At 35.1% G+C, this 25,129-nt stretch overlaps 1 protein-coding gene across 2 annotated transcripts in view; it reads right to left on the bottom strand.

Annotated features, from left to right (window-relative positions):
- Positions 1–15,122: 15,122 nt before the first annotated feature.
- Positions 15,123–25,129, bottom strand: part of LMO3 (LIM domain only 3) — a 54,372-nt gene continuing 44,365 nt past the window's right edge. For both annotated transcript variants that reach the window (XM_061205322.1, XM_061205321.1), the window contains exons 3-4: positions 24,935–25,060; positions 15,123–15,228 (exon numbers count right to left, since the gene is read on the bottom strand). In XM_061205322.1, coding sequence (XP_061061305.1) covers positions 15,123–15,228; positions 24,935–25,060 — 232 coding nt within the window. The remainder of the gene's footprint in view (positions 15,229–24,934; positions 25,061–25,129) is intronic.

The raw sequence follows: 25,129 nt of genomic DNA, 5'->3' as shown, positions 1-25,129 counted from the left end.
TATAGCCACTGTTTCAAACAAAACATCTGCAATCAACATTGGCTGGATTCCCACCACTAGGTGCATTTCTAATGTGCTTTTCATTTATCTCTTTATTATGTATTCTAGGGGGCTTTATATAGTAAGGGATGGCATATGAAATACGAGGCTAAATGTTCCCTTATGTATTGTGTGTAGCAGGGATAGGGATAGCTTTCTAAAGAGCCAGAAAATAACCTCCCCATATCAAAGAATATGGAAGCTCTGATTTTTAATCCAGGAAATAGAATTGCAGGGTAATAAAAAGAGTTTTGCATCTTTAATTCTCTAAACAAGGACCTTTTTCTTTGGTTTCAGAGATAGTGCTCGACTTGGTAGGATCAACGGGAAATGATAGCCATTCTCAACTTGAACTTTCTCTTTCCTTTGATCTCATAATAGCATACTAGGTAATCAATTGGGAAATTTATCCGTACTATCTAGCTTTGGTCCCTCCTCCCAGGCCTTTTAAGCCAGGCTGTCATATCTCTAAACCCTACCAGATCATTTCATAATGGTAAGTCTAAATTATTTGTGGGATGCCTTTTGTTTTGGTCTCCCCATTGCCTTAAATAATAACTCTTTGTATTAGTCCCTAGCCTACCTCCCAGTTTTACCAAACCACACCTTCCCCTACCAGGGTGGCACTTATAGGCCTCCAAGTGGACACAAAACTGAAAATTTTACCTAAAGAGTGATCATCAGTGAACAAGTGGTTTTCACAAGAGTCAGCTGCAGGCTCCGTGTTGAATATATACAACTGGCTGACAAAGAGAGACCTCGCAAAACATGCTTGGGAAAGGTAATGATATTTAGCCATTTGGGGGAAATACTAAGAATTCTAAAGAATCTTAATATAAATAGAAGACATACTCACCATTTTGCTGGATCAAATTGCAACATGACAGATATGGACACACGTGTTCATTTGTGACAGAGAAAATCGGATTATACAAACATCATGGGCATCCCCCAGCAACATGAAAAAATTAGCTCTGGTGCAAATTGGCTATGAATTAGTGAAGCTGCATTTTTATTAGAAAAAAAAAACTTTGATATTGATATCATACATAAAGCAGCAATATAAGATACAGTGCTCGTTAGCTATGGTTCTTAACACATTTCACACCAGGATGACTACTGTACCCACTTCTGAGCTCCACAACCAAAATTATACGTGAAAGCATCAAAAATGTTCAGAGGAAAGCCACCAAGATTATCCAAGTTTTGGAAAATAAGACCTTTGAGAGAAGGTCAAAAAATTGGGGATTATTCTGGATGAGAAACGATTTCAAGATGATCTATGAGTATTTTAAGTTTCTTATTAGAGAACAGTTGATAAGCATTTTTATCTATCACTACTAAAGGCAGAAAAGAAGGGAAAAGGCTGAAAGTGAAACACAAAGGATTTAGGTTTGAAAGGAGAAATGTTGGCTGAAGAGGGCTGTCGACCATTTGAAAGGGTTATTTTGTCTCCCATTTAAAACCTGGGTGGGATCTCTGTAACTTGGACTGGATGTGTGTGCTCTTATTTAAAAGCCAGCCATATACTAGCAGTTCCTCTTACTAGGATAGTCTATATAATGAGCTATTTCCTTGTTTAGAGACACTTTATTGAAGGAGTTAAAAAACGATTTTATCCATTTAGTTTTATACTCTGACTTTGAACAAGATGAGAAGGAATTTGTAACATGGATGGATATACAGTAATTCCCCTACATACATATGAACGAGTTCCATTCTGGAAACACGTTCATTAAGTCCAATTTTGTTCCTAAGTCCAGCAAAGTTAGCCTAGGTACCCAACGAACACAATCGGCTATATAAGACTGTACTGTAATAGGTTTATAATACTTTTCCCACAAATAATACATAAAAAGCAAACACAAAAAATAAAGAAAACATTTTTAATCTTACAGTACTGTACCTTGAAAAGCACAGTAGTACAGTACAACAGCTGGCATACAGGGGATGACATCGAGTGAACAAGCAAGAAGAGTTACTGACTGGAGGAGGGAGAGGAGGTGGGAAATGGTAGAGCTGAGGGATCGTCAGCAATAGGAGATGGAGGGCAAGCTGCAATTTCACTCACGCCTGACGTTGATGACACAGGTTCTGGTTCCTTGCTGGATTCAATTCTATCTACCCTCTTGAAAAAATGATCCATTGATGTCTGGGTAGTATCTCTTTTTTGCTCATCACAGATGACACAGTAGCACTGGATTGCATTCTGAACGGCTGCTGCAACCTTCGTGTACCGTTCTACGTTTGGGTCCTGTGCCTCAAAAGCTAACAGTGCATGTTCGCATCTTTGAAAGTTCGTAACTTGAAGGTTTGTATGTAGGGGATTACTGTATTACTATCTGTCATGGCACTTCCTGTGGTTCACTGTGTGTGAAAGAACTAAGTGGATAAATGAAATCCAAAATTTCAGAATCATCAATTCCATCTAGTTGTAACCACAATTATCTTTCTGAAGGACAAGTGGAAGAGATGGTTTTGAGAAAAGTAAAGACATTAAAGAATAGTTCTTGGGATCATGTAGGACTAATAGAAACTGGTCATTTTGGTTAGAATTCTGTTTTGGTGCTAAAAAGGCAACCCTGAAAAAAAATTAAAAAAAATAAAATAAAAAAATAAATAAATAAATAAATAAATAAATAAAAAAATAAAAAGGCAACCCTGAAATGATACTTTATTCAAATGAATCTGGTGGGTTAGGGTAACACATGATCTGTCAATCTAATTTCCCTAATCAGTTAACCCTTGCATATCTCACCAACTTCAGATTATGTTTAACATTTTAAGTAAGATTTTACACTTAAAATAGAAAGTAAGATCCGTCTTATGATTTCCGTAAGTTGTCTAAGTAACACAATTTAAAGAGTATAGAGTAGTACCTTTACCACCCAGCTGCACAAAATCCAGTTTCTTCAGGTTCCTCATCGTGAACTTTCTTTTAAAGTGTGAATACCTATATTTCCAAGTTCTATTCCAAGGCCATTCAAAACCAGTGTGTCTAAAACTCATCTTCTTCCCCAAAAAACTACCAGCCACTCCTGTATTGACTGTCTCCTAAGTGTCTTTGGAGTGGACCTTCTTTCCAGCTCTGCTCTATTGCTTTTAAATCATTCTTTTCAACTGCATCAGCTGGGCTCCCAGCCTTGAGTCTCAGCTGCCTCCACTTTACCTTTCATAAGACCACCAGATTGAACTTCCTGAAATGTAAATCTGAAAGTGTCATCCTCTGCCTTGCAATCTTTCAGGGGCCCCTCATCATCTAGGGCAGTGATATCCACACCTGATGAATCATTAGAATCACTGTGGAGTTGTTAAAATGTATAGATTTTAGGATATGACAACATACCTACTGAGTCAGAATATCTGATACACACGTATATACACACATATGCATACATAGGTATACACATGCACATATCTATACTTTTAAAGCTCCATAGATTTGGAGACCACTATCCTACACTGGTGTATGGAAACAAGGCCCTTCATTATTGGATTTGAATCTGTAACTCTTCATGTTAATTGAAGTTCCTTTAACCCACTGAAGTCTCTCCCACTTTGAAGTCTTTGCACGTGCCTGGCATAACTTTCCTTCCTTTTCCTAATCTACTGGAAGCACCTCTACTTCTCAAGACTCAGGTGATTTTTCTCAGAATTTATGGCTGATACTCTCAAAATTAGGCACTCCTTTCTTTCTGCTCTCAAAGTATCTTGTGCATCCTCTGATACATCCCATACCTATGGAGCTGTTTTACCCTCACTTCCCCAACAAACTGCGAGCTACTTGAGGGTAGAAAGTATGTCTTGGAGCTTTGGCATGGTGTTTCTTCCTTCCTCTCCATCCCTTTTTTCTCCATGCTCCTGGATGTTGTAACATGATTGGTGTATAGAAATTACTGAATAAGTGTTCCTAGAAGCATAGGGAGGAAGGAAAAATGATGGATAGAGATACTCTTGAGATGATGCCGTGGAAGATAGTGAATTTCTAAGTTACCTCTTCTGCTGATAGAGGAACCCATAGCACTTGGAATCTGGACAGAGTGAAGAATAAGATTAGTTTGGAAGGTATTTAGGAAATGGAGAGGTTTTATTTGAGGGACATAAGGTTGAAATGAGATTTTGGATTTACACCCAAAAAAACAACCTCAAATTAATGGATTTCACAATTTTATATATACACTTAAATATATCTATATATTTTAAATAGAGAAAACAGAATGAAGTAGGTGACTATTTATTTCTCCAAGTAAGATAATAAAGAACAAAACCTATTATCTACCATCATTGTATTTTCATAAAGGCTATTTGTATATCCCCCAAAAGTAGGAAAGGTAAATATCGTATTGAAGAACTGTTTTTGAATAAGTATAGTTGTGTAAAACATACGTAAATATTATCTTTCTTTTTCTTTTTTTTTTCTTCAGACAAGAGAAGAACTTCATAGATCAGGAATGATCTCCAGACAAGATTTTGGGAGAGGCAGAAAAACTTTCAAAACTTCCATTATATCCAAAGCAGGGATCTGACATTATCTCCTCAAGGTGAAATAACCTTGAATGGCCTGACATTTGCACAATGGCTTTCTTTTTGATCTGTCTGTAGTTCCAACTAATTACTTGAAAATACCTTTGCTATTTCCCTGCATCTTTCTACCTATATTATTTTATGACAGTCTAATAAGAACTCAGCCTTCCCCACTGACCATATGTAAAATTAGATAAATTGTAATATTCTGATGGAAATACTAACTTTATGTCAAAAAGTCAGGGTAGAGTCTTGGCGTTATGTAAGATCAAAGAGAAAATAAGACACATACACTAGAAAATTTACCTTCTGGCTTCTTTTGTTAGAGGATTATGGATTCTCATGTGACAGGAGGGAACTAAATTAGGAGGAGAAGAAAGGAAACCATAATGTTGGGTCTTACAAACTCAGTGCAAAGTTTCTCTTCTCTGAATCAGGCTACAGTTGAAGTCAGATAATGTACCCATAAAATTTCTCAAGTTTCTGTAAACAAATATGTCAGTTAGGGGTTGCTTTTGACCACATGTAACAAGAACCTAACCACAGTGACAAGATGTCCAGAGGTAAGCTGGATAGTTCAAGTCTGTTCAAATCTCCCATTGGGATTTGTTCCACAAGCTCCCACTTACATTCCAGGTGGGGAGAAGGGACCAATAGAGAGGAAAAAGTGGTGCCTGGATCAGGAAAGGCAAAAGTTATCCCCAGATCTTCCAATGACTCATTTTTGCATCCCATGGTCCAGAACAGTGTCAAATGGCCATCCCTGGATACAAAAGAATCCACGAAATGAAAATGTTTGCTTTGGCACATCACTGCCCTGTATGCTGTTAGTAAGAATGAAGGGGAAAAGGGCACAGACACCTAGCAAGGTCTCCTACAGCAACCAATAGTCTTATGTTTCTTTTTTCCTTAAAAGCCCAAAGAATTTCTAAAGCAGTAATATAACTCTGCACTTTGACGTGAGATGTGTGCCTTACGCCCAGAGTGTCATCAAACAGGGTACACTTCTTATGCTCTTTTCTAGGTTTGCTACATTAGCTATAATAATTTAGGGTAAAAATCCCCACATCTCAAGAGTCATATCTGACCTTTCCCCCTTGTTCCCTTTACATTTAGCCAACTGTCATACTTGGTAATTTGTCTCTTTCCTATTGCTTCTCCCCACTACTCCCACTCACCTTTTATTTCCCAATAGTTATTATGCTGTGTAGGTGCTTATCTCTTTCCTTGTATTTTTTTTTTTTTTTACAAAGTTCTCTTGTCTGAACTATCAACATCCCCTCTCGCCCCTCCCTAACCCCAATCTTCTTAAACTTTGGCCTTCATTATACTCTATATCTTTTCAAAATCTTTGATCGTTTTCTATTGCCTATCAGCTAGATGAGTCACCATGAAACTAAGTGCTTGATGAACTTAAATTGAGAGTGGTCCCTGTAAAACACCAACATTCCCTCCATCTGCCAATGGTTCTTCAAGACTGAATCAAAATGTCTATCGTGAAGCCTTTTCTGATGCACCCAGACAGAAGAAATCACTTCTTCCCCAATGTTCCCACAGCACTTTGTGGATAGTTCTGCTTTCTAGGTTATTACTTTTCATGGTTAATAGTCATTGGCTTGTCTTCCCTCGAATGCAAGGATTATTTATTGTATTCCTCAGGGGACATGGAGGAGACTCTGTCATGCAGTAGGTGTCCAATAAATGTATGACTGACTATATGAATATAGTGATTATTGAGTTCCTCTGGCTAAATAACAGAAATGAAGGTTATCCCAGTATAAATGCAAGGCATATACATGGCAACACACACACACACACATACACAAAATCTCTGAGATGAAAAAAAGAGAGTAAGAACATGTTTTATCACACAATGTCTCTGACTATGGTGTAGATCCCCAATTTAATTTCCTCTCTGAATTTCAGTATTTTGCTTAGAAGGAATTTTCTAGTTTGTTTGTTGAATGTTCACCTGTAATTGTTATTCTTTGCCCCATGTCTACCTATTGGGGCATAAATCACCCCTGATGCTCACCCAGACTGATTAACCTCCATCAGGGCAAATAGCACTAAAGAGGCTCTCATAGAACTTGGAATTCATAAAAATAATAATAGTAAAAATAACCCGAATACTATTACTAGGCGTTATGTTAAGGACTTAACATAGATTGTTTCATTTGATTTTTCAATAAACCCTATGAAGTAGGTATTATTACCCATTTTACTGATGAGAAAACTGCTCTTAATGGAACTAAGTAATTTTTTCAAGATTATTGTCACTCTGATGGCAAAGCTGATGCTGCTAACCACTATGTTTATGTCTTAAATGGTTTCAATGGAAAAAAAATAAGGGTTAATTGGGTCTAAGAAAATTGTGTTTTGAGATAAAGAATAACCATATTTACCTAAAAAGTAATCAAGGTCTGCATAAACCCGACGATGAGAGTGTAGCATCAGTAAGGTCTTGTCAAGTATCCTTAGTGAAGAGTGAGGTAAACTCTTGCAGATATGGGTGATTAAGCCATGGTATCAGCTCTTGACTTTCCCTTCTGTTTCTTCATTCTCTTCTTTTCAATGTCCAACTAATGTCCCCTCCCTCTAAAATGATTTCCTCTACCTTTGCTTTTACACAGCAGCTGTTTGGCCGCTGCAGTTTTCAGGTGAGTACCCTTTTCTGGAACAGTTCACCTTTGCTCACCTTGCTGTGCTTCCCTCTGCATTTTCTTGCAAGCTCTTTATTTTTGGCTTTCTGAGTTTCTAAGATAGTATTTTTCAAAACAAATTTTTTGATTGACACCTACAGTAAGAACTACAGACACACACATACACACACACACAAAATACTTGAAACATAACCTACTACTAAATCCACCTGCAATGCTTTCCAGTCTATGAAAGCATGGGTCTACGACTGTACTCAAATAGGGAAAAGTTAATGTAAAGTACACAAAATAGTTAAAATATTAATACAAAAAAGCTAAATAAAATGGTATATGTGGACTGTTTCTTCTACTGAACGTATAGTGTCAATTCGTATTTGCCTCTATTTTCCAAGTAGAGAAGATTAAATGTAGAGAATTGTAAGTGAAATCATACCAAAAACACTAATCGACTAATCAACACAGGTGGTAAGGCATTATAATCAGTTCAAAAGAAGCTCCAATAATTTGTGCAAGAAAGAGGATTAGCCGAGTGTCCTAATAGGAAATTTGACTGCATAGATTCAATTCCTTATTTCTTGGGAGACAAAAATCTCTAAATGATCCTATAGCTTATAATAAGATATTAAAATGGCATACCTAAGCTTTCAATAATGTCAGCACATATCAATTTAGGAAAAGCATTGAGTTATGGGAAATTATAACCTATGTGAAAGACTTAGACTTTAAAGAGTTCCATTGATGTAAAAGAAAAGCATGATTATTAAATTATTGGCCAACTGATGGCACTGGTTCAAACTTGAATCATTTAGGTCAGAGTAGCTCACTCTTGTGCCCCAGTCAAAGTTCAGAGAGTCAAAAATACAGATCCTGCAACCTCGGCTAGTTGAGAGAAAATTCTCTATTTTTGAAAGGAATTACACACTATTAAAGTAACCTTAGAAAGATATGAAGCAAAATATAGAAATATTTTTTTAAATTAATAATATTTGTTACAACTTTAATTTTTTTAAAGAAATTTTGACTCATAGTGAGAATTTCTGTCTGGTTTTAAAGAACTGAAGCTTATTAGATGGGATTTTATTGAAATGTTTAGAAGAATTTGACTAAGATTCTAATCAATGTTTAAATGATTGGATCTGATTTATTAAATTTACATGTTTGGCTTATTAGCTGTTTAAATGGTGTACAAATGTTTAGAGAAATTGCATTTGTTAGAGTGGTATATTTAATAAATTGGGCATTAAACAAAGAATAAATAGCAGTGAACATTATATTTTATGCACCAAAGTTTCTCAGGCAGAAAAAATTTAGAAATGCCTAATATGGTGCTACACACATGCAAAGTGCCCAACAGTTTTTTTTTTTACAAAGTTTCCTGGCTCTTTCCATGTAATTTTTGTTTCATTTTCAATCCCATGTTTTATTTTCACGCATCAATAACTGCCCCAGATGTGGTTTCTATGTCTTCACCGAACCCCTGCTACTCTTCATACTAAACTGAGGATATTCTAAGAATAATAAAGGAATTATAGGTCAAGCTTAACTTTGAGACAACCTAGCAGCTCCACCAAACTTTCTTAGGGATATTTTAGCAAGTCATGTTGAACTTAACCTAATGTCTCACACAATTAAAAATTCTTGGGTCTTCCACTGTGCTTCCTAAGTTGAGGAACTTGCACATTGTTTATGCAATTGTGTATGACCATGTTCTGCCGTAATCACCACAGCTCTGAACTCTTCAGATTAAGTACTAATTATATCCTGAAAATACGGGAACACTTGCGGGGTGGAAATTCCCATTAGGACCACTTAATCTGGAATGATTTAAGTTCGAAAGGATCCCAATACATGGAAGTGGCTGTGGTGATGGCAGCAAGCACTTGAAGCAATGGAAAGAAGGAGGTCTCAGATTTTTCTGTGGTCGTATGAGAATGCAGGCAATTGCATTTTGCTCTATGTTAAGGATAGCTGCTTTGCCCACTATTGCTTCAACCTGCCATTGTAAATCTGAGACTGGAGAGTTCCTTAATTATTTGGCCACTGATCTGGACCAAGCATCCTCGACACCTTGTGTATTTTAGACAAGTGAACACACAGTTTGACACAGATTGATATTCTGACTTTCGGTTTGTTTCATATCTTGTGGAAGTAAGTTATAAAATATCAAAGACAGGTAACACACTGATTATCTTGACTTCCGAGAGCAGCGGTCTAGCCTCATCTCATCACAGCATGTTTATCCTGCTGCAGACAACTGCAGGTTTCTACTCCTACTCTCAAGTCTATGCTGACTGCCTCTTGTTCCTGATACTGCTCTATTAGGGATCCTCTATTATTCCTGGCTCTGTAGCCTCAAATAAATTTCTTAAAGGTTGAAAGAAGGAGCTCCTAAGTGGATTGCATGTAGGAAAATATGATCACTCTTATTTCCAATTTTCATTTTTAAAGATGGCATTAACTCTGAAATGTTTGGAATTTTTGCTCAAGCACAGATTACTACTAGTTTTTGGATAGAACATAATCATCATAGTGATGATGATGATGATGATGATGATAATGACATTAATAAGAATGAAAACTCTCTGAGAGATAGATCCAGAGTCAGAAAACTTATGTTTAAATCTCACTATTTAGCTGTATGACCTTGGACAAGTTAAGTAAGCTCTCTTTACTTTTATTTAAAATCTGCAAAACGGGGTTAATAGAACCTACGTTAGGAGGGTGTTGTGGAAATTACCTGGGCAGTGAAAAATCTCATACTACTACTTATACTACTTACTGAATACTTACCATACATACTAGATGGTAAGTGTTCAGTGAGTGTTACCTGTTGTTAGACACTACAGATGATGAGGAATATAATGTTACATGTTACAAATGGACGGTTTCATTTTATGTGATTTAAAATCTTTTGCAGAAGCAGGGTTAAAAAAGATTTGGATAATCTATTACCTGCATACCTCTTGCTCCCATTTTCTTTGTACTGTGTCCATTAAATTTGGTATAGTTAACAGCGACCACCTTGCCAATAAAGCCAAAATATTCTGCAATCTGCTCCGCTATGCCAATTTCATGAGTATTCAGCTCCTCAGCCCAGAATACCCATTGTGTAAAAAGTGCAATGAATTCCAATTCACTTTTGATTGCAATGATCTGAACCAAACACGAAACCTACTTGATCCAAGATGATCTGGGCTTTACAATGTTGTGCATTACGTGACCTGCACGCTGAAAACAGGAGTATCTTTGAATTTCCTTTTCAGAAAACAGAATTCTTTTAATTAACATTTTAAAAAATTTCGGTATGTGTAATTGTTAACACCTGCTATGTGTTGCCAACAGATGTTTCTTACTTACCTAAGGGAACTGTTATAATTATTCTATAAGCTTAGTGAAATGGCATTTACCAAGATAGTTGGGAAACTTTCGTTGGTGACTTTGCATGTAATACTTGGCATTTCTTATAATCTTGTCCCCTATCACTGCCAGTCTCCACACCTCCTCCCCAACCTGGCCCACCAAAGGCAAAAATGTCCTTTTGGGAGGGTACCAAAATGTTTCAAAACTGGTCATGCATATTTTAGCCTTTGTGAAAAGTTCCTGAAATTATGTGTATTCTAAAACATTGGAAAATTTACTTTTAAGTGTTCAGCAGCTAATCCTTCTAATGTTTAACATGGAAGTCTTACATCTTGATTATAAATGTAAAAAGTATACTTTTTAGAAAGGTAATACCCTTCCAATCGCTTGGCTTCAAAAGAAGCTACAGCAAAAATGAGATTTTTCTTGATTTTTTTCCCTGACCAATTATAAGGTTTTATAAGCAGTAGATGTTCAGAATTCTTCATTTATGATACTAATCGCACAATTACCTACAGGCACATGTTAAATATGACACTGGTTTCAGCCAAATAATGGGCCAACTGAAAACAATGAATAAAGAGAGGCAGCTCCATTTATAATGGCTGTTTCAACAGAGCGCTACTGTTAATCATAGCGATCTGAGGGTGACTCATTAATTAATTGATGTTCTTTTTTATTATGTGCTATTGAGTTAATGAGTAACCTGTGTGAGATAATTCTCTGAACACATTGATTACTTGAGATATTTTCTGGGGCTTTCATACCAATGACATGCTGAACAGGTAGAAGGCGGTATTTGCTTTTGTGTGCTCATTATTCATAGGTTTGAGATGAGTACAAACCAGTGCAAAGACTCCCTAAAGTTATCTGACACACAAAGTATCCTAGGTCCGCCTCACAGGAGGCTGAGTGCTCAGGGCAAGGCCTGTCACATAGTAGGTACTTAATAAATGTCATGTGAAATAATAGCTGTATTAAAGCTTTGCTTCCTATTACTTTACATTGCATTAAAATCACATTTAGGAAATATCCATAATGGCATTTTTAAGAAAAAGTAATAATCAAAGGGCTTTTGCCAAAATTGTGTTCTGCGTTAATGGCCTATTACAATAAACATGTACCTTGTTTTTGCAGCTTAGTTGAGTGAACACTAAATATGTTTGGCCAGTATCATTTCTATGAAATTGTTTTAAGTGACTAGCCAGAGAGTGGTTTGCCTAAAGTGATAGTTAAAAAGAAATCACTAGCGTATGGTGTGTTTTACTACAGATGTAATTTTTAGCACCCTGGTTCAGTGAAGGAACAACATTCTTCCTGAAAATTTAGGATTTCGTTGAGTTTTTTGTTTTAATTCATTATGCAGGAACCAGGAAATTGGAAATTTAGTCTGACAAGAGCAACACGGTTGCTTTCAGAAAGATCTCTTAAAATTTGTATAAATGTACAAAATTATGCCCAGCAATTGCTACCTTCATTTTTGACAGTTTTATTTTCCCCACAAAAGTAAATAGCAACAAACTACCTAGCTCAGAGATCCTAAATATAATATTTGGAGAATGCATTTGAGGTACTTTGTCTGCTTATGATTTACCTTTTGAAAGTAAATGTCCTTACACACTTTTCTTTTCCTTTTTCATAGTATGCTTTCTAGGTATCATCTTAGATTTTGCCCATTAAGTGCAACCAAATAGTGTAATACCCCTTTTAAAAACATAAATCCGAATATTAAAAAAATGAATGAAAGAATCCAGCAGATATTTATTAAGCAAGATGAAAGTGAAATTACAAACACAGGTCAGCTTTTAAACTCAGCCAGCACTCTAGTGGAGTGGAAGTGCCTGGTCCCTCATCATAGGCAGCCTACATGAGATGCGTGTTGGAAAGGGAGCTTTCGCTGCTTGTGAAATCAATGCTCCATCGGAGATGTTCTACTGGAGGCTTCAGATAACAAGCTAAGTGACATCGGGGCTACACAACACAAAGAGGAAAGTTGACAACAATTCAGGGACTTTGAGTAGTCGAGACAATTAGCTTGGTACTTCAGTCAAAAATGCTACTATTTATGGGCAATTAGCTGTAAAATGGCCTATTTCTGTCTTGTTCCACCATTTTATGGAGATTAAAGATAATCTAAGGAGATTAAGGCCTTAATCTTTAATCCAGGTGAGTAATTTTGTTTGTAGTAAAAAGCATAAGAATTAATTCCCAAAGGATTAAGCAAAAGACCTTGTTTGGTCTTTGGGTGGCAGGGATAATTGAACAGCTTCAAGAAGCTGAGAGAAGTTTGTTCCCAATTTACAAGTATTTTGACATATTGATAAGCATATGCAAAACCATTTAAATCTAAAAAAGATGATGCAAAATGATACGGACAATTACATTTTTACATCCACATGAATTTCAAACAACTCTTAATGGGGATTAGCAGGGCTGTGTTAGGAAAACCACTTCTTACATATCTTCCCCCACCTTCCTCCCATTTGTTCTGTTTTGCTATTTTTTGGTTTTGGCTATGCAAGTCTTTTCATGAAATAAATGTAAGCCTCAAAGGCTAAAACAATATCAATAGTTATTTTGTAGGCCCCAAACTGCTATTTTTGAAACTCTTTTTTGGGGGTATATCTCAAATTTGGAGGACATGTGACTTGAACACTCAACCATGAAGCATCTGTAAAAATACATATCATTCACTTTTCACAGAACCATTTTCTTAAAAATGAGAGGCAAAATGAGAACACATGCATGTTCATAGTAAAGCTTTGTTTGAAAACAACTCAAATCCACACCAGCATGTTTTTTCAGTTTAATATTTTGGCCCAAACCAAGAATTCAGGTATCACATTTAATTTTTATCTGCAATGCATATTCGGCAGGACAAAGTATGTATGCAGGTAACACTGGGAAATATTGTATCCTATACAAGTGATCAAGAAAAAAAAAGAAAAGAAAAAAGAAAGCCCACAGCACTAAAAGTTGCTCTAGTAAAAATATGCTTCATTGTGCCTGTTGAGGAATCAGATCTGCTGAAAAGTAGTTTTGAGTACAAGGAACGGAAGCAAAGAAGCAAAGTGTGAGCAACCCCAAAGGAGGGAACACAGTCGCAACTTTATTTCCTTAATTGTAATTTAAATAATCAGTCTCCATAATTTTTGTTTCTAGCAAGCTTTCTTTTTTATCAGCTATCATGTAGATAAGGGAATAATCTTTCACCTTTAAAAAAATGGAATGACAGATTTCAGCCCAAGTGTGATAAATTCTGAGCAGGTAATTACTTAGAGAAAGCAATGAGAGTAAGACACAGCAAATTTTTAAAGTGTTCACTTTTGAACATTAAAATAAGTGGCAGGTAAATACAGAAAAATATATAATCACCAGTTCTCAGCTCTTTATCGATCCCTTTGTTTCTCTTCTTCTAGAAGATTCTGTGAGCACTATCCCGCTCTGATCAAAAGTGACTTCACTCCTCAAATAGGATCATAGATTCCATGTGCATTATCATGGTTTCAGTAGATTCACACTCAAAACCTTTTGGTGCCAGAAATGTATCAAATCATAAAGTTATTATACGCTTACCTCTTACGGAGAGATCTGGGCAAAATTTGTACAAGAAATTTATCATTTTAAAATTATCTCATAATTGTGGTAACCCTTTTTTAAAGTAACCCTTTGGAAAATTTTTACATGATACCCAAAGGCACTAGCTCACATAAGCGGTGAATGGCTGAAGGAAACAAAACAAAGCCATTGACTAGGTAAAGAGCACACACACAAAAAAGGGTATTAAAAGGATAACTGTTAAGCTTTAAAGTTATTCTAAAAATGGCACTTTTCACGTTGGTAAAAAATGAAAGTGCTTTAAGATGAAATTTTTATGCATTTTTTTAAAGCTGATCTTTAACCCCCTGAAAATAGGGGGTGATAATGAGAACACTGATAGACTCTAAATCATTGTGGCAATAAGTGGACGTTGCTAAAATGCTTTGTGTGTCTTTCTTTTTCAGTATTTTTAATGTTGATAGACTTGCTTTATATGTGTATCATTAGCGAGATTTGCTCTTCAATTCTTTACTAGAAAGTTACAGCTCATTTAAAATAGCTGGTAGATACAGAAAGCATAAATATACCGTAAGTTTAAACACTGATTGTACTAAATGCAACAATACAAAGAAGCAAACAGAACACAAATGGTAACACAATAAAACTGTATTACATTTGTGCTTCAAATATTACAATACATTATATACAATAGTCCAAAATAAACATCTCATGCCAAGTGACACAAAAAAACGAATAGCAAGCAAAAAAATCCAGCAATATGTACATTACTTTTTTCTTTTATAATAAACATTCAACTCTGAACTGGGGCAATTTCACTACATACAGATGCAGTCCGCCTTTTATTCCATATAACCATCCTGCTTTCCTATATCTACGCTATTCAGTTGGTTCCTGTGTCAATTCTTATATACACGTGGAGCAAAAAAGATAAAAGAATGGAGTGCTTTGTATTCTTAATGGGGTGATGTTGATAGATCAGCGAACCTGGGGTGCATAACCTTCTTTCATTAAACCTTCCTCGTAGTCCGTCTGGCAAAGGATCATGTTATTCTTTAGGAAAAATTTGTCTCCCACACAAAATCTGAAAATATTTACAAAAATAAAATGGTTAAGATGACTTCACTCAGATCTATAGATTTGAAGATTTCTTTTCCTAATCATCATTTCATCATTTCAATTTATGGTAATTCCCTGAGTTTGAAAGTTTGGCTTAGAAAATTGCCTTGTTGTCAAAATTAAACCATTCTGGTCATTTAAGGAAATGCTACACACAAAATTTGAAATCCTACTTTTATATATAAAACTCATAAGAACATTGAGGAAAACACCTTGGGCAGCAAAGGTGATTTTTTTTTTTTTTTTACCATATTGGAAAGAAAAAAAGAACTGATCTATAGTTACACTCATTAAAACAATGATAATAATATTTCACAGCAGTGATTATGGAAGCTTTCATCATTGCCCATTTATCCGTTTTATAAAAAAAGTAAAAGGCATTAAAACGAATCAAATGATTAGAAAATAGCCCATTTTAGAGCTTCTCACTTAAAGCTTCCTTTTACTCTGTTATTAAAATGTGATTAAATTCTCGTAATTTGGAAGTAATTGTTCTGAAGTGAAAGTTATTTTTGCATCAGACTCAGATGCTGGGCCATATTCCTTTGTTTGTGGCAAGTTCACCCACTATGAAGTAGTAAATGTATTTCTTAGAGTACTTCCAATTAAACCAAAGGGAGTAACCTGATGAATTTCTTAATATTGATGTGATAAATAAACTAGTTTCCAGTAGCTAATTATGTATTTTATTCTATAAAGCACTGTTTAATGTGCAAGATTGTAATGTTTTTAATAAGTGCCCTTTTTGTATAATTTCCCAGTGGTGACACTTTGGACACAATTAAGGTCAGAAAAAATGCTTGTGCTGTTTCCGGTACATTTAACAATAAAGTAACTCTGGGGAGATTTGTATATATTTTTAATTGTAACAATTTAACCTTCAAACAGCAGTGTCTGGTAGAGTTGACCCAGTAAAACTACTTGTAATTATATAAGTTGACCTCACTGACCTTTGATAGTGGTCTCTCTTTATCAGATAGTCAATTTCAAATGATGTTCAAGCAGAAATCTTAGTGGATAGATTAAATTGTGTCGTGAAAGCCACCCTTTAATGTTTTGTGAAGTTGAACGTTTAAATGAGGAGCAGTTGGGCTGATTTACATTTGCAAAGATTGGAATGCTAGACAAACAGCGAACCTATTTATTTTCCAACTGGGTAGCTTTGGAAATTTATCCTTATTCTAACTAAGTAGATAGAGGGGAAAATAGTGTAATAAAAAAAGTGGATTGAAAAGAACTAGCTTTCCTCTTAAAGGAGGATTGGTCTGTTTATTTGTGGAATTTACTTTTTTTCCCCAGGATTACTGCCTGCTGATGATGCTGATTGAAAGTACAGACTATGCCCTGATCTTGAAATCCTGCAGTTGTTTGTGGTCAAGGCTATTGGATACAATGAACATTCAAGTTTGGACTTTAAGTATATATTCTTTTTATTAGTTGCAAACTATAAACTTGAAATATTGTGCTTAAAAAGTGGTGTTTGAATAAACCAGGTTTTGTAGATTATCCTGATCACTAAGATATGTTGAATAAAAGGAAATATTTCTTTTGTTGGGCAGGGGTAAGTAGCCAGATTAGATACTTATCTTTGATGTGAGATTATATAAAGTAGCATGCAGAATATATTTGATTACTGTTCAAATTTTTCACTTTATATTAATGTTGAAATTAATTTGAACTGACTAATAAGCTAATAATAAAATATCCATCAAAAATAAATAATTTTAATAAAATACTCTCATGTTCCAGCTGATGTTATTGAATCTTTTTTTCCCCTAAAAACCGACTAAACTGGAAGTACTTTTTCAACTCCATACTGTCTAAAATTTTGCTTTAATTTGTTAACAAGCCTCCAAATTCTATTTGCTATCAAATAAAAACGTGTTTTGTTTTTGGTTTTTTTTGTCATGTTGTGTCATGTCATCCTTACCTTCAGGGGCCTTGAAATTTAGGTAATTTCTATTTGTAGATTAATACAATCAGAGTAATTATAGTGAGAAAAGCACTGAACCAAGAGCCTGGGGATTTGGTCCTGAGCCCTGTGGCTCTCACTTACTCAATGCAAGATATAGGGTGTATTTCATACTCTCTCTGAGTCAGTTCTCTGTCGGTAAGATAAAACAACTACATCACTGGATGGTAGGAATGTTAAAATAAGAAGTATATGAAAGGCAGAGAGACATTTGCAATGAATAGGGTTCAAATTCCAACCTTCCATTCACGATATTGAAAATGAAACTTCAGGATTTTTATCTTTAACATCAGTAAGTTCTGTAGGTTGGCAGTAAAGAGTAGAAATGTAATATGTAAAGCCTTCCCTCAATGTTTGGAATGTAGGTAATTAAAATAATCACCTTTTATAAAGTACTTACCATGTGCTAAGGCTAAGCATGTATATACAGTGATCACATTTATTCCTTAAATCCAACTGAGAATGTAAATATTAACACTCTTTTTCAGATGAAAAACCTAACACTTCCTCCCAGAATTTTAAAAACCTGCCCAAGGTTCCATAGCTAGAACGTGTATGGTAGAGGAAGGAAAAGCACCCTGGTCTCTTTGGAGTCAAGATCCATGCTTTTACAATTCACAATAGCCAAGACATGGAAACCTAACTGTGCTTTCACAGATGAATGGATAAAGAAGATGTGGTGTATACACACACACACACACACACACACACACACACACACACAATGGAATACTACTTAGCCACAAAAAAGAATGGAATAATGCCATTTGCAGCAATATGGATGGACATAGATTTTTTTTTAAATTTTCATTTTTTGTTCATCATGGATTTTTTTGCATCAATTTTTTAATTAATTAATTTTGGCCATGCCACATGGCCTGTGGGATCTTAGTTCCCTGACCAGGGATCAAACCCGTGCCCCCAGCAGAGGAAGCATGGAGTCTTAACCACTGGACTGCCAGGGAAGTCCCAAAAGATTTTCATACTAAGTGAAGTACGTCTAAAAGAGAAAGACAAATACCATATGATATCACTTACATGTGGAATCTAAAATGTGACACAAATGAACTTATCTAGGAAACAGATTCACAGACATAGAGAACAGACTTGTGGTTCCCAAGGAGAAGGGAGGGGGAGGGAGGGATGGATTGGAAGTTTGGGATTAGCAGGTGCAAACTATTATATATACAATGGATAAACAACAAGGTTCTACTGTATAGCACAGGGAACCATATTCAGTATCCTGTGATAAACCATAATGGAAAAGAATAAAAGAAAGAATATATATATATAGTAATACTGAATCACTCAGCTGTACAGCAGAAATTAACACAACATTGTAAATCAACTATACTTTAATTAAAAAAAAACAAATAAATGACTGAAAGCAATTAAAAAAAAATCCATGTTTTTACCTGGAGGCGGTGAAGCATGAGTCTATGAAGTTATATAGGTTTTTTGTATTATTATTACTTCTTTACATAGCTTTTCAAAAGAAAGCCTATTATTCAATGAGATGTTTGCAATACAAATGGAATTCACCTAAAATATTCCTACCTAAGATATGTTGTTACTAATATGTTGTCAGCTGGATAAAGTACCTTTTATGTGCATATCAATTTCTACTTAAAGGTCAAAATGAAACAGAACATAGGTGAGGAATGTCACACACATATAACTTAAACAAAACAGCTTTGAAAGCTATAGTTAAGAACAGATTATGATTGCTTTGCAATTAGGATTGATATCTTCCTTTAAAATGTCCTATATATAAACATGAAGAAATTAGAGGAATAGCAATGCAGATATTGGACACCTAACAAAATGATCTATAACTGTGATTTTGTAAGAAAGGCTAATTTCCAATGTTCTATAACCAGGTCCTGATGAGATTTAGCATTTCAGAAAAATATTATAAAAATAGTGATGGCCAGAGGATAGCGTATGTATATATAGTAATAGGTCAGGCTAAAATTCTTGAAAATAAACTGATAATCTTCCTTATAAATTAATCTTAATCGCTTGTGATATAGTCAGTTCAATTAATTCTGTCATCATTAAAAAAATATATTAAGGAATAAAAAGATGCCCAATCAGATTATTAAGCCACCTAATCTTAATGTTTTAGAATTAATCATAGATTTAATTTCCAGATATTTTGGAGTAACTCTAGTTGAATTCATATGGTCTTAGAGACTTGAAATGTACAGACAATAATTAAGAAATCATCGCTATAAAATACGGGGCTTAGAGTAGTTTTGAGCGGGTTATCAAATGCCTCTGCTAGGAAGCTTTCATTTGTGACATCCTTTTTAAGAATGAAAATGTTAACTTAGTCATCTTATTTTCCTAAGGTTAGTGACTGCCAATTATAATTAATTTCCATTTCCACAGCACTTTAAAAACAAAGGGGATCCAGTCCATATTTCCAATGTCTCTACTGTTCTATTTAGCATCCTCAGTTACTAAAAGATGGAGATTTTGATACTGTACTTTGTTTTCAGTAAGAAGTGCAGGTTATATACTCGCTGTACACTTGTGAACAAATTTACTGTCTTTTCCCAATGACAGCCCAGTTGTCATCACACAATGCATTCCCAACAATCTTTTCTGTACCAAGTTTCACTACCCACACCCCAAATCCCATTATCAATTATTTAGCATCTACCTTTTTTTAACTCCACTATATCTACTCCTATTTATACCCACTTTGTCAGAAAAGAAAATCTTCATCTTGAAACAGGTCAGGGTCCTCATACTGGCTCTGAATCCAGAGATTAAATCCAGACTGCCTGGGTTCAAATTTTGAATCTACCCTTTTCTATCTGTGTAATCTTGGGCAAGTTATTTAAATTTTCTATATTTCAGCTTCCTCATCTGTAAAATGAGGCTAATAATAGTACCTACTTCTGGGTTATTTTGAGAACTAAATGAGTTAGCACATGTAAAACAGAACGATGTCTGGTGTGTGATCAGCACTGTATAAAAATTTGCTCTCATTATTATTATTTGCTAACAATAATCTTCTCACCTTTGCTTAGCTGTTCCCTAGCCAGGGATATTTCTCCCTTTTTTCCATCTGCTTAAATTCTAAAAATTCTTTTTTTAAGGGAATATAGGAGTAGGGGAGTAAGAGGTACAAGCGATTAGGTATAAAATAAGCTATACGGATATACTGTACAACACGGGGAACATAGCCAATATTTTATAATAACTATAAATGGAGTATAACCTTTAAAAATTGTGGATATTGTACCCCTGTAACATATAATATTGTACAGCAACTATACTTCAATCAATCAATCAATCAAAATTCTTTAGTTTCCATTCCCTCCATCAGTATTCCCTGACCCCGTCAATGCATTCTGATCTTTCCCAAAGCACTTATTTATTGGGGTATCATTTACTTTGGCATTTCAAATTTTCTCATGAATGTGTAACAGGTTTCCCACTCTGGGCAGCAGTGCTGAGGTAAATGACCATGAGTTAAATTTCTTTTGAACCCTCTGAAATATCACCATAACCTGTACTACCACTTGAAGTGGGTGGTCCACAAATGTTGGTTAAGACAGACTTATTCTAGAACTGAATAGCCTTAAAGAACAAAGATACTTTTGATGAATAATTTAAATTTGGACTCATGTTGACTTTAGTTCACTGATTTCCTACCTTTACAATTTCCTCTCTCTATCCCCTACTCCTCCACGTCCCTACCAAACTCCCTCTCTAATCTCTGAGCACACTGAACCACTTTTCATTTCCGGAACACATTACATGCTTTCACACCTCCATGCCTTGCTGGCTGCTCCATCTGTCTGGAAAAATCCTTTCCTCACTGCACCCAGCCTTCCTCACTTCCTCCACCCCCCACACCAGACACACTTCCTATATCCTAACCAGTCCTAGAGAGTCCTTTAACACCCAGGACATCAACCCTTTGGTGCTTTCTTAAGACTTCAAGAAGGACAGACCTCTCTTCCCTCAGTATAGATCTGTTTAGCATCGATTACATTCTTCTCTTCTGTGAGTCTTTGATGGCCTGTCTCTCCCTAAGCTCTAAATACCCCTAAGAGAGAAACTGGATTTTATTCACCTCTGTTTCCACAGAGCCTAGCACAGTGCTTTTTTTCTTTAATGTTACACAGTTCTACATATTTGAGGCAATTTCATTACAAACAAGCATTTTTTCCCTTCTCTTATAAAACCATCATTTAGTTTCCTAGAATTTTCTAAGGGGGGGCTTACTTATCTTTAAGAAATTAACCTATTACTCAGAATTTTCCAATTCTGAATGAGATTCAAGTTATCATACAAGATGTTCAAAATAACCTTCTTCAGGTCCTTTCAAAATAGATGAACTTTTAGATTTTAATTCAGGATTCACATTTTTAGCCATACCCTTTTAAAAAGGACAGAGAAGCTCACCCATCTTGAAAGTTCATTGTTACTACTATCCTTTTTAAACATTCAGAAATGCTTTAGATCTTAATGATATTGTGATTTAAAAGTTAAGATGAAACGACTTGCTAAATAAAATTCATAAGCATTTATAAAATCATAATTTCAGGGGTTAAGAAAGTTTGCTTAAGGGAAAGTGCCTATAAATTACCTATTGGCCTTGTGTGTCACTTGAAAAGGTGCAATACTAAGACAATGATTTGGCTACTATGAGTAGAGGCTCCTGAGGCAGATGGCTTTATTGGAGAGATTTCCCAAGCAGACGCCAAAGGATAAGGAGAGTCTCCTATATTGAAAACTTCTGGATTCAGAGTAACAAAATTTGTCTGCTTTGCTTGACTGATGAAGATTAGCTGACTTCTTGCATTAAAGAAGTTTGTCTTGTAGGGATGGAAGTGACAAGACAATAACAAAGTGTTAATTGTGCATATCCAGCACTAAAGATATTCAGTCCCATTACGGCATGTAATAAATGAAGCGCACACAGAAATATATTAGGTACTTTAATAATGATACTAGAACAGTATTCTGCAGCAGTAAGAATGCGAACAGTTTTAGAGTCAAAATTTAGGAGTGTTTGTCTTGCTTGACTGAGTTCCACTGAGGAGACAGACGTAATTGTGAATGCAACTTTTTATTTCAATGGTGAAATAAAATTGATACACGATTTGTAAATAGCATTAACAACCTACAATGACTTTGCATCATAATAGAATTTAGGCTGGGTTTAGCACTTGAATGATGTTTTAATTTTCTGTGTAGAACACGGATAAAATAGGTAAGCCTGCCCTACGAGAAAAATGGACAAAAGGAATAAACAGGCTGTTCCCTAATAGAAAAAATATCAAAGGGTCACTAGTAATCAAATAAATGTTAACTAAAAATGATACCATCTTTCATCCCTCAAGGTGGCAAGGATTTCTTTTAAAATAATAATTCCCAGTGTTGGAACTTATGTGAGGGAATGCATTGTTTTTTCTTTTCTGGTGTGAGAATAATGGGTATAAGTTTTCCAGAGAGCACTTTGGCAATATATAATGTAAGCCTTTAAACTGTTATATGGTTTGTCTAATTAACTATGCTCCTGTGAATTAAGCCTGACACAGATTTGAGTATTTGTTTACAAAGTCCACATTAGATTGATAATACTGATGATATAAAAACTTGAAGAAACAACCTACACATCTGATGACAGAAGACTGATTTAATAATATATGAAGCTTTATCCATAAAACTGAACACAAGAAAGCTTAAAATATCAGAAAAGAATTTTTAAAGGCAGGGAAAAAGGCACACTATATTAATGAAAATGTCCAAGTAACAAACATTAGGATTCTTCCTTGTTACTTTCCTTTAAGATGCTTAAATGTGGGTATAATATAAAGTTTATGCTATATATCATTTGCCACATATGCACAGAAAAATGTATGGTTAGCCACATACCAAAATATTAAAATAATTTCTTTTAGAACAGTGAGATATGGGACAATGTTATTCTTTATCCCTTTCTATTTTCTAAATTTTCGACTATAAATATGTAATTGTTTATAAGTAGAAAAGCAGTAAATGTTATTGTTGCACAAAGATAACTCTATTGTTAGTAAATGCTATTAGTGGACGAAATGTGGTAAGTAAACAAAAATATTCTAAATTTACTACTAATATACCTTTAAAACATACACACATATAGGCTCATGCATATTAATGAGTCTGTAAGGATGTGTGGACATTTGTGTTCTTGTATTCATATCCTTACATTAAAAAATATGTGCATTTGCTAATTTATTTTTGGCTAAGTGTCACTACAGACTGAATCAACCTACTTTGATTCCAAACATCTATTGGGAAGACTCAAGATGTTGCAAGATGACTTCTTGAATTATTTCCTGGGTAAATTATACATTGTGAGGTATACTAGGCCAGATTCTGAACATCTACATTTAGCAGGAGATATCTTATGTAAAAAGCAAGTTAGTGAAATATTATATGGTAAAAGAACTAATTTTTGAGAACTTATTGTGTTCCTGGTACTTATAAATTCTTTCATTTAATTTTCAAAATCTGCAGGATAGACGTTAGTGTCTCCATTTTAAGGATGTGCAAACCAAACTCAGAGAAATTAAGTGACTTACGCAAGACTGCACAGCTAGCATATGGTGGGGATGGAATCTGAATCCAGTTCTCACTGTAAACGTCATACTCTTTCTACTACTCTATAGCGCCTCGTAAGAAGATACTGCATTGAAGGGCAAAACGGCCAATTATAGTAACTGAGAACTTGACAAAACTAATATTTACTGAATATTTTCCATGTTCAGGTGTTTTCACACCTGTGCTGAATTTATTTTCATTAAAATCCATCAAGTGCAGTAATTTTTGAAATGTATTTTAATGATATGTATATTTTAATATTCTAACATCCTCCGCATTTATTACGTAAAACTGGTATGGTAGTATATGGCTCACACTAGAATTAAAAGTTATTATTTTCACTTTGGAAAAATGGAAGGAAGTCATAATACTCTGAGATGAGAGAGTTCTCTGAAATTGACTAATCCAGCTCCCTTATGTTATAAAGGAGAAAACAGAGAACTAAAATAGTTGGTTTATGCTCACACATCTTGTTAGGGAGAGTCCAGACTGGAATTTAGGTTTCTAGATTCCCTGTGCAATACTCTTTCCATCGTCCAATGCTGCCTCTCCGATGCTGATAATTGTATCCGACCTCGTTCCCAAAGAGATTTGAAGCAACTTGAAAAGTACATATATAACAAGGTTAAAATTCAAGATAAGAAATCAAGAGATAGGGCAACTGTAAGTATGAAAAATAAGATGAATACACACTGCCTGCCACAAATTCCTGTGTATTTTCCTCAGTGTAAATTTGTTTGCTCACAGAAGTAGTACTAAAAGTAGAGATATTTTAAACTTACTTTTTAAAAGACAGAAAAACTGTAAAGAATGAATAAGAAGAGAAAGTCTTCTATAACGTTTTCATATATCTCAGTGTTCATTTCCTATCACATCCTGTACTATGATGCAGCTCTTTGGGGTAGAAGGGTAGCCTTGAGACCCTTCTCCTTCTCAGTGATATGTTTCTGGCCCTGAATGAATGGTTGCAGGAAACAAAAATGCTGAGATAAGTTGCTTTAAGTAAAGTGTACTAAAATAATTCCTGCCTATTAAATACATAGCCAGCGAAGAGAGATTTACTGTTTTTTGCAGAATGCAATCTGCTTACCTCTGATTACAAAGCTGACATGCAAAGCAGTCGAGGTGGTAAACATTGTCCTTGGCGCGCATCACCATCTCAAAGGCAGGGATAAGCTTGCTACAAGCAGCACAGTTTCCCGTTACGCCGAAGAGCCTAGAACAAGAAACATTTTTTTCAAACTCTTCCAGGGAAATCTGATTTGGCAACCAGAGAAGACGCTAA

This window comes from Eubalaena glacialis, chromosome 11 (genome assembly GCF_028564815.1).
Source record: "Eubalaena glacialis isolate mEubGla1 chromosome 11, mEubGla1.1.hap2.+ XY, whole genome shotgun sequence".
In the NCBI taxonomy this organism is placed as follows: Eukaryota; Metazoa; Chordata; class Mammalia; order Artiodactyla; family Balaenidae; genus Eubalaena; species Eubalaena glacialis.
The sequence above is the reverse complement of the archived record's forward strand: the minus strand, read 5'-3'. Positions and strand labels throughout refer to the sequence as shown.